The 10,835-nt window shown below is 40.1% G+C and overlaps 1 protein-coding gene across 2 annotated transcripts; it reads left to right on the forward strand.

The window, feature by feature from the left end:
- The first annotated feature begins 3,370 nt into the window (after positions 1 to 3,370).
- Positions 3,371 to 10,281, forward strand: telo2 (TEL2, telomere maintenance 2, homolog (S. cerevisiae)). 2 transcript variants are annotated; one of them, XM_041029633.1, is made up of 21 exons: positions 3,371 to 3,436; positions 3,753 to 4,115; positions 4,202 to 4,479; positions 4,576 to 4,644; positions 4,880 to 5,027; positions 5,125 to 5,227; positions 5,316 to 5,384; positions 5,468 to 5,609; positions 5,722 to 5,858; positions 6,000 to 6,085; positions 6,447 to 6,557; positions 6,669 to 6,757; positions 6,873 to 6,964; positions 7,092 to 7,208; positions 7,326 to 7,397; positions 7,492 to 7,662; positions 7,758 to 7,849; positions 7,957 to 8,056; positions 8,369 to 8,433; positions 8,699 to 8,814; positions 9,489 to 10,281. In XM_041029633.1, the coding sequence occupies exons 2-21, from the start codon at positions 3,775 to 3,777 to the stop codon at positions 9,608 to 9,610; spliced, it is 2,520 nt and encodes an 839-aa protein (XP_040885567.1). In that variant the 5' UTR covers positions 3,371 to 3,436; positions 3,753 to 3,774; the 3' UTR covers positions 9,611 to 10,281. The 2 variants fall into 2 exon arrangements, with proteins under 2 accessions (XP_040885567.1, XP_040885566.1); XM_041029632.1 differs by having other exon boundaries at positions 3,400 to 4,115.
- Positions 10,282 to 10,835: the final 554 nt, after the last annotated feature.

Genomic DNA, 10,835 nt, shown 5'->3' on the forward strand with positions numbered 1-10,835 from the left:
GCCATATTGAATTGGGAATATTCAAGAATGCTCAAGAATAGTTTTCATTTAAATACTGTTCTTTACAGCCATCGAGAAGTTCATATGAATTTCTTTGCTGGCTGTTGGCCAGTTTTATTGTTTTCCAGACTTGATCTGCATAATATTGGAGAGACATGGCAGACTTTGGTAGCAATAATGCTTGGCAAGAAAGGGGACATTGGTGGAGGGCAGACGAAACAAACCTGCTCTTTATTTCCTCTGCTGAAGCAACATCTGTGTTTTCGGAGACTGATTTTTGGACTGACCGTGCTTATCGGTACTGTGCAGCCTCAATACTTTTGGACATTGCTCTCTGACTCAGAAACTGAACATAAATGTGGGATTTGCCTACCAGATATCTTGGCGGATTCATAGTTGAAGTCGGGGGAAGTTGTTTTTGTCCAAACAGCATGGCGTTCAGCACCAGTTATGCTAAGAAGAATTCCTATTTTTCACCCTGTTCACCTCTAAATCTTAACTCACCTTCTCTTCTTCACCTGCCACTCCATATGGAAAAATGGCCTTGGATGTAAATGACTTGTACATGTAAAGTTTTTTCTACACTCATTCTAGATTCTAGGTATTTTTATAGCCAGAAAAGAAAAGAACATTTCTTTTTCTCGTCTTATGCTGAGAGACAGTTGCCTGTATTCTTCTCTAGCATGTAGCGTGTACAGTATCTGTTTTGTTTTTTTTTTCCTCATTTTAAATCACATGAAGATATTTATTCATCATTCAACACAAACGACAACTCACACTCTGTGATCTGTTCTGCTGAAAATATATTTGTACATTTTTGAATTCACAAGGGGAGATCACTAATTCACGGTGAATGAATCTGTGGGAGACTTTATTGAACTGAGAGACACGTTTAAAGCAAAGTTATATTGTCCTTTGGGTGAGTCTCCATCGTGTACGAAGGCTTGAATGTGACCTGCTCAGTACGGTCGTTTGTTGAGGTTGTCGCACTTTTCCATTATGCTGATGTGGCTTTGACCTCTTCAGGGTTGTGAATTTAGACACATGGCAGAGTCTGCAGTTTCTACTGTTGTCTTCCCCAGATGGAGTCAGGTACTGCATGGAAACACAGATTTTTATTGTATATCTCAGTTGTTCAGTTGTTTGCCCTATGTTTTGACTGAGAAATCTTATGCTATAATATCCATCAGTGGAGTTGTAGGTTGTGAGACCTCATAATATCAGCACATGACACCTAAAACCTCATATCCAGGCTTGCTGAGTTCAGCTTCCTGTCTTTTAGTGTAACTGGAGTTTTGCCCCAACAGATTTAATGTTTAATTCTTTAGAGTAATGAATCATTTTATGCTTTACAACAAAGAAATGACACCTGAACACAGCAGGCTATATTACAGTTGATTCTCTCCCTGCTTCATATTTTCTTGTCAGCTTCTGACAGATAGTTTGAGGACTAACACGGCTGGCAACAGAATAACTAGACATCAGGTGAGACCACAGAGCTTGATAAAACATTCCCTCTTAGCAGAGCTAAAGGTGTTTGCACTTTAACCAGATCCAACTTCTCCACTTTAACTCCTGATTTCAAAATGACCAAAGACAGACGTTTGAACTTAAACTGATCTTTTTTATCTATCAGGGTCTGTGAACAAGCTTTTGGTAACACTTTCCTTGGTCTAACAAATCATAAATTGACAGATTCTCAGCTTGCCCTGAAAGAAAAGCAAAGAAACTGGCCTGCTAGTCTAAACACTGTGCCTCTGTGTCTCAAACTTTGCCTCTAAACTAACCTGATGATGAGCCCTGGGAAAAGCACTGACCATGTGACTGTCAGTTTGTTAAATTATAACAATGAAACCTAAAGTGTAAATATGAATTGTCATGTTTGTGAACTTTTTTTCTCCCTCTCTCTCACGCTCACTTCCAGTGTCCAAAGAAAGTTTGCTCGTGGCACAAACATCACTACTGGCGTAGTGCATGGCTTGCCATTATGTGACATGGGAAGATTAAAAAGAGAATATTGTAGAAAAGAGAAATTGTAAAAGTTAAATCTATTCCTATTTTCAAAAATAAATGTATAAATTATAACAGTATTGGTTACAGCTGTATATTATTTTTGAAGATCCCCAAATGATCTAATCCTAATTGTTACTGGGGAAATTTAATTTCAGTCATTGTAAAAAGAGAAAATTTAAAGGTAAGCAGTGAAAGTAAGATTAGAAAAATAAAATGAATAAAATGACCTTGTGCTTGTTGTGTTGTTTTTTTAACCTTATGTTTGTGTGTTCTGCACATGTACTGTATAGATTCTGATGCTTTCCGCAGAAAATTGTATTTAAAACTTGCTCTTTTACTGTACACTATATATGGTGTTAAAACTATTTTAACACAATTATTTGACAGAAGAAAACCTAAGGTATCAACACATTTCCTTAACTGTGACAGGCAGGATTTCACATGGTAAGTAATTTCAAGTTTCAAGTGATGCCCTAAAAGTACTTTTTTTCTCATTAATGTGTAAGCTGTATGAGTTTCTACACTAAGGTCAGAGCGTGGAGGTGCTCTGGTTCTCTCATTGTGGTTTATGAACACCTTCTCTATCTCTTTGTCCCTCTACCCCGCCTGCATGGGTCTTCAACCAGTCCTTGCATGGTCAAACCCAGTGTTATGGTCCTGTTATAATTATCTACATAACTCCCATGTCCGCCACCATATGAACTCCCACAACTAATAGCCCTGAAAGGAAAGGGTGAAGCCTCTCTGGCTCCTCTAATACAAACCATGTTAGTATAGTTGTGTAATAATGAAGACATACTTTCAACTAAATTGTGTATTACATTTATGGGGGCCCATTTGTATTAATCAGTATTCAGCTAGTAAATCAATAACCAAGAGAAAAAACATCATAAAATGAATAACCTATGAGTTACTTATTTGACATATAATAACATCCATCACCATAGATGAGTGAGTGGTGACCTATAAAATATTTATAATATTTACATTTATTAAAAAAGACATAGTAAGAGTAAACACAATTTATACTTTTGCTTATGGTTTTCTATTGATTTATCTATATTACTAGCACTTAAGCTACTGTCTAAATTTTTCCAGATGTTAAAGAAGCCGTAATAACGTTTTGTGACCTGAATGTTTCTCATAACTCGCAGTTCATAATAACAATAATGTTCTTTTTTTAACCCGGGGCAGTATAATTACAAGGAAATGCCTTATTTTTCTCACACGATTAGGATGAGGAGACCTAGAAGTGTTAGTAAAAAAAGTGTTACTAAAAACGTTGGCTTCTTGAATGCCACACCCGGACTGACTGTCCCCCGGAACCTTACGTCTCCTTCTGGCGCAGTACGAACGTATTTTGACGGAGCACCAGTAGAACTAAGCAGCACGGGGGACATGCTTGCCTTATCTTGAACTGAGAGTAGGAACTGTAAATTTCAGCTCGAAACGAACAGTTTTAATGCCACAGTGGCTGTAAACAGTGTCCGCAGTCGCCATGTAAATTTGTCCGGGTGCGTATCACTTTTGACAGGCTAACAGTTTAAGCTAATTCCATCAGAGATGCGTGTTTATTTACATTGACAGCTTCTGTATGTTGAAACTATTGCAGTGATATGCTCATACAAACGGCTGTTTATTATAACCCACTGTGAAGTCTGTGTGGAGACTGTACTGAGATGGACATCTTCATAGAAACTTCACCGCTGTCCCTTTAATTTTTTTTGTCTTGGAGGTAGAGCTACCAGCTAATTCCATAAAATGGAATCACTCACCCCTAACACTGAGGTCCGTTTAATGGTGGCCCAGTGTCTCCGGATAGTCACTACGTCCACAGATGTCAAAGACATCACTGCTGCCCTTCAAACACTCCACTCTTACTTGAATGAAGGACCAGAGAGTGCAGCCACCTCAGTTCAGCGGGCTGAGTTCAGGAGAGCTCACTACACTCGCACTCTTCAGTTCCTTGTCAGCAACATCCAAGCAGACTGGGTGCACAGCCTCACGGCAGCCCAGCGCACAGAATTATGGGACGGCCTCTTCCTTCATGGCCCTCCAGATCAGGCTCTACTGGTGCTGATGGAGGGAATAGGAGCGTTAAGGTGGGTGCTGCTGGAATAGGGATGTAAAGCATGTTAATCTTTTAGTACCTCCATTAATTAACAACTTGTTTTCTCTCCTTCTGCAGCCCGAGTACAAATCTCAACCACCTGGTCAGCATCACTGAGACGTTCCTTCAGAGTGGTCGCCTAGCTGACCTGCTGTGGTCACACTGTCTGGAGGTAGTTCCCTCTGACTCCCCCCAGTTCCGAGAGACTCTGCTGGGGCGTATAGTGGCACTGCCAGACCTCACCGCAAACAAGTTACATCCCAACAACAAGCCCCTCTTTCTTCCTCAGCGGTATTACTCCTTACTTGCCACAGAGATGCTCACTTCCCTGGAGCGGACCTGCCAGGCCCTCAGAGGTGAGGAAACATCTGTTATGCACAAAGCAATAATGAGAGATTTCATATCATGTCCCAGGATAAACTGTAATTTCTCAATTTGTTTGTGTGTGACAGATGGCACAGACTGTTCCTTAACTTTTGTGGCTCAGGTACTTGGGAAAGTGTGTATCCAGGGGCATAGCGGTAAGTTTATTTACTGTGTGTACAAAAAGACAATTCATTGATTAGTTTTTAGCTGTTGACAGCTTCTTATGGTGAAATGTTTGGTTATATCAGACATTTTTAGCTCTCCCAAGTTTAGTATCAGTCACACATGAATGTTGTTTTTCTGAATGAATGGACTCCTGGTTATTTATTTTAGCATCCATAGTGACAAAGAATCCCTTCTGGCCTCCTCTGGCCTTTTTTCTCCCTGTAGATGTGGTCCTGGCAGTTATGGCTCCTCGGCTGTCGGCCTGCACACGCTCAGACATGGTGTGGCAGAGGGTTTGCTGGAAGCTGCTGGAGAACATTCCACAGCGTTGGATAGAGAGCGTCCTCACTGGACTGGTGCAGGCTGTCAGTGGGTGAGGTGGTTAACAGCCTGCAGTTAATCTGGATTCCAGAATGTCACTTTTCTGTCTGCCTACAATGATCCAAGTCTCTTGTCTCTTTTTTTTTTAGCCCTGATGCCTTCGGACGGATTACTGGGAACCTAGTGTTAACGAATAAAAAGGCCCAGTTTGTCATCACTCATAAACTGCTGTTACTACAGTATAAGTATAAGGTAAGAAGGTAACTGGCAGCTTGACGGTAAATCTTATGTATATCTTGTAAATATCAGATGAAACATATGTTGTTGTTTTTTTCCCAAGACTCAAGTCTTGAGAATTGTTCTGGGTTACCTCGCTGCAGACAGAGAGCGAAGGCCACTGCTCATACAGGTGAGTGTACAACATGTTCAGCAGGTTAATGATATCAAGTTAAACATATTGATGACTTTACATGTATTTGTGTCTGTTTTCAGGTGTTACGGTCTGTGTCCCAGGCTTGGGCTAATCCCAGTGCAGTGAAACACACACCTCTAGAGCAGCAGTTGTATGTTAGCAAGGCTTTGCTGCTGAGTGTGAGCCTCCTGAGAGACTCTGAGCTACAGGAGCTACGCTCAGGTACAACTCTCACTAACTGTGTTGTCATTTAACTCCAAACAGGAGTTTATAGGTTTTCACCAGCAGAAGTAATGGAGATGGAGATGTTACTGTTGTGTGCCTCTTTTTTCAGAGTTACTTCAGTGTATGCTGGGTGGCATGCAGAGTCACCTGGACAGCAGTGTGGTGCAGATCAGGCGTGTGGGCATGGTGGTGGGAGAGTGCCTGAGCTCTCGCATGGATATCAATGGAACCAAGCTCAAATTTGAGGTACAGTCAGTGTGTAATTAATAAGAATCGATGATGAAGCTTGTGACAGCTGCTCAGCTTCCTTCAAAACATTTGATGAATAACTTCACTGAAGTGCCTGTGTTAGACCTGTGTCTGAGTTTGCATTGTGCTGTGTTGTAGTATGATCAGGATGACGAAACTCAAGAGCTGCTTTCTCTCATGACTCCCGTCAATGGTGAGGAACCAGAGCCTGAGCCTGTAAATGGGTAGGTGTCAAACATCACTGTAACTTTCTCCATAGAAAGGGAAATGAGAAGTTACACCATCACTGTGTTGCAGATTGTTCACCTGAAAATACATTTAACCGCATCATGTGAATGATATTTAATAGTTTAAATGTAAAATTGGAAGTCTGTTGAAGAACGACCAGCCTTCAGTTTTATAGTGTTGTAGAAAACCGGTGTAGAAAATCGACTTTAAAGAAAACACACTACACTTTAGACAATCTTAGCTTCTAGTATTCCCATTACTTAATGACTGTGTTGAACAATTGGCCAGATCCCATAAAACCTAGTCACTGCGTATCTGTAGGTGTTGATTTTATTTAATGGAGTCTGTCATCTTCAGAGTTGATGCTCCGCAAGAGACCAGTGAAGTGACTCCATCTCCTCAGAATGTATCTCAAAATAAATCAGGACCTCAGGCATCAAAAACTGATCCAGAGTCTGACCTGGACAGGTAAGTATAATACATATAATATTATATTAATATAACATTCTGATCATTTTTTGTATGTATTGAAGGGATTACTGAAGTGCTTTGCTAACCTTGAGTCTGTTATCAATCCAGTGATGATGAGCTCACTCCGTACGATATGTCTGGAGACCAAGAGATCAGTCAAGCATCCCCACCTCGCTACCTGAGAGACTGTCTGGAAAGTACGGCCTCACAGATCTAATCTCCTCAGCTTAAGCGACCATCTAATGCAGTTGTTTCAAAATGTTATGCGACTTGTTCCAACTCCAGTGTTTTCTTATCTGTCAACCCTTCCAGCTTTAACCTCGTCTGAGGACGCGGTGCGTGTGGAGCTCAGTTTGAGAGTTGCTGAGAGTTTGGTGAGGAAGAACGTCTTTGCAACCAGAGAGGTATGACGGCAACACCAGAACTGTTGAATGTCTCTTATTTCTGCCAGTATTTTATTTTTTCTTAAAGCCAATATTACAGATCACTTTTCATATTATGATTCATGTTTATTTATTATGCCATTTTCAGATCAGTGTCCAACTGACCAAAGTGCTTCTTCACATGGAGGACAAATACAGCATAAATGGCTTCCTCAGTCTCAGACAGGCAACTATGGTGGCTCTCACTGCCACTGACTGTATCCCTGTATGATCTTCCACTTCAGTTTCAACAGAATTTTCATTACCGCAAAGCTTTTATCTTATGTTTTAAATATCCATCTTGTCCTTTTCCCCCACAATATCTCTTCATCTTTTTTGATAGGTGACTCAGTATTTGACCACAGAGTTTTACTCCTTGAACTATAGTCTTCGCCAGCGACTGGACATGTTGGAGGTGAAAACAAGAGCTTCTCCGCTTCTGATAATATCTGTGTACCTTCACCAAATAAATGTATTGATCGACTTGATCTCTTTTGATTATCTATTAGGTCCTTGCTCTGGCAGCTCAAGAGCTCTCTAAGCCAATCACTGAAAAGAGAGACCCATCCGCTGGCACTGCTGCCAGCACTGATTTGACTCCATACCCTGGTGACAACCCCGCCCACTGGCGGCAAGTAGTAGAGAAGCGGATTCAAAGCAAGACCAAACGCTTCAGTAAGGTACTTAAAGTAGACAGACATTGTCCATCTGCATTTTCAGTATTTGATTGAAGACTCATTCCTGAGCTCTACATTGATTTCTCTCCTTGCTTCAGGGTGCCACACAACCTCCAGCTAAGGCCACCCCTAACCGTTATGCAGCTGTTGCTGGACACTTCTTTTTTCCACTTCTCAGGAATTATGACAAGTAAGTGCATTCTCTTCTGCAAGTTTAAAAGGTGAACATTTATATTTTTTTATGATGAAGTGTACACCAGACATTTTAAAACATGAAATGTAATATTTTTCTGCTAGACCTCAAGTGACCTTTGACCTGTTGGGCAGCGACCACCTGGTACTGGGAAGGTTGATCCACACCTTGGGCCTCTTCATGCATCTGGCTGTCAATGCACCGGTAGTTTTATCCAGCTGTTCTTGCTAGAATGGTCTAATTAAATGATTGCAATATAGCTTGGTATCACTATCAATGTGCCAATATTTTAGGTACGATTCTTGAAGCAGTTACACAATATATATCCGTTTTAATAAAAAAAAAAAATCAGTAATAGAATTAATGGTCAAGCAGTGAGAGACATACACCATTCTTTTTACTCAGCAGCTAAAGCACTTTTAGTTCATATACTTTTAAATATATATTTTGTATATCTCAGTATATCATAATATTACAACAACCCCATGTTTTTTTTTTTTTTTTTTTGTAATTTAGATAGCTGCACAGATGGGCCATGCTTTGCTGGACTTTGTCTGGGCACTGCGCTACCATGTTGACCAGTGAGTATAATGCTTATCAGAGTTTTTCTCAGTGTAAATTGAACTGTGAATCTGAGGAGGACACTTGTCAATTCCTGCTACTAACCAGGCTTTTTGCCATCAACATTAATTTGGTAACCGTGTTTATGCTTGCATCCCTGTCCTAGCAACATGTTTTGTCACTTGGTCACTTCAGAATTACCACAGTTAGACAAAAAAACAAACAAGCATGTTTTCTTAACTTATTTCAAACTGAGCTGTAATGTGACATATGTGTGTTTAACAGGATGGTGAGACGAGGCGTCCTCTTCGCCGTCTGTTCTGTGTTTCTGAGCATGCCCAGTCAAAACCTCCTGTTGGACCTCAGTGATCAACTGTTTGAGACCAGAACGTGGCTGGCAGGTAAAAAAAAAAAATCTGCTGTTGACAACATTCATGGAACCTGGACGTAGAAATTATTAGATTTTATGGGCTATAGATACATTAAATTAAAACCTCTATTTATAAAGTGAAAGTCAGGCAGAGCATTTGCTCTACCTTTAAATTATTCCAGAATCACATTTTCATTAGTGTTTATTATAAAATTTGCACATCAACAAAGCCATAAATAGTTTTGACATTTGTGCTAATAATAGATTAACCTTAAAAGACATGATTCTTGTAAATGGACTTGCACCTGCATAATGTAATTCTGTCAGGGATGTCCCCTCAGTTACTCATATCCATGGACACACAAACACATACAGTACACCCATACACAGCTGGACTGAACATTTCTGGGAAGTAGATGAGGAACCAGGATGTCCTGTAATACACAGACTGTCCGTGACGTGATTGGCTCATCAACAGCTGGATTTTTTTTCCCCTCTGAGGATAAAAGTAGTTTCACATCGCAGTGAGTGACATGGAGATGAAGTGCAAAGGACACATGTTTTCCTTCTGCATAAGACTTAAGTTAAATGTGCAAAGAAAATGCCAAGATTATGTGCGAGTTTCAGTTCTTGAGATGTAGACTTTTTAATGTTACCACTGCCAAAGCTGCTAATAATCCTTTTTTATGTTGTTTTTATCCATAGATGTGGCTGAAAAAGATCCTGATGCAGATTGCCGGAGTCTGGCTGTACAGAGTCTGGTGCTGCTGGATAAGAGCCTGAAGAAGCAGCTACAAGATCCACAAGCACTTAGTCTAGAATCATGACCACAGCATCTAGAATGAAATGTTCCATGTCTCTGTGATGTGGGGTTGGGCTTTACCTTGCCTCCACCTACACACCATCCTCACAGAGCCTAGAGACTAGAGTTTGGAGGTCAATGGAAATGGTGTTCCGGATATTTGCTGGCAGAGGTGTTGGCCTGGTGGCAATAGATGATCCCGGACACTGAAGGATGTCCTTTAAGCTCAAGAGCTGCTTGTTGCAGGTGCTGCAGATTTTTTTTTTTCATATCCTGAAACACACAGTCAACCAGAGGAAAAGGAGGGTACATGTCTTCTTAACATCTTAACATCTTTCTGCGTACCTCAATCCTGCACAGACACACACACACATTTCAATATACTGCATTGTTTAGATAGATATATTGTATATAATTTATGAACCAGATAAAGTATTGATTGAATGTAGAATAGGATGCCATTTTTGTCCACCAATAAAATGTATGTTATGAGGATATCCTTTTCAGCCTCTTTCCTGTACTGGCACATCTCTCAGTACTGTGGTTGTTTGTTTCCAAAGGACATCCTGTGAATATTCACGTGCATACACACATTTGCAAATAATGGAAATACTACTACTACATCCTGAAATGTGTGTTCATCTGTATGTTCCTAAACAATGAAACATTTTGAAATATACAGTTGTTTATACTTTTTATTAGTAGTGGTCTTGATTTTTATTTCCCTGTAATGTTTTGTTCTATCACTCCCTGAATAACTAGTACAAAAGATAATCTTATGATTGATTCTTATTTAGCAGCAATGCACAGTTTGTACAAAACATTTCTAAAATGAGAATGAGATTGTAATCGAATTTCCAAAATTGCTGGTCAGGACTGACAAAGTTTGACAAGACTGAATAAAAGATTAATTCCATTTTCTGACATGTAAACTTGTTAATTGGGTTAAATTTGTAAATGACACTAGAATCATGGACAATGTGGGTTTTTTTTTTTACTGAAATTAAATTGTTAAACATTCCTTTGTGCAAACCACATTGCACATTTGCTCCTTTGTTTGTTTGACAACTAAACAAACAGGGTTTGGAGTTAGAGGAAATATCACATAGTTCAGCTTAAAAGCATTTCTGATGCCCATGGTGGGATTAGACCTCTTCATTTAGCACTACCTTCGACAACAGTTCGGGTAATGTTCGTTTTTTTCCGTAACCCCTCCTCGTGTCCAGCCTTTGAGGTTGTCAGGGGCAACT

Source organism: Toxotes jaculatrix, chromosome 21 (genome assembly GCF_017976425.1).
Source record: "Toxotes jaculatrix isolate fToxJac2 chromosome 21, fToxJac2.pri, whole genome shotgun sequence".
Taxonomy (NCBI): Eukaryota; Metazoa; Chordata; class Actinopteri; family Toxotidae; genus Toxotes; species Toxotes jaculatrix.

Coding starts and splice junctions, on each gene's coding strand:
- telo2 (XM_041029633.1), top strand. CDS start 3,775: ATGGAATCACTCACCCCTAACACTGAGGTCCGTTTAATGGTGGCCCAG. Junction 4,645..4,879: donor GTGTATCCAGGGGCATAGCG/GTAAGTTTATTT, acceptor TTCTCCCTGTAG/ATGTGGTCCTGGCAGTTATG. Junction 8,434..8,698: donor CTGCGCTACCATGTTGACCA/GTGAGTATAATG, acceptor TGTGTTTAACAG/GATGGTGAGACGAGGCGTCC.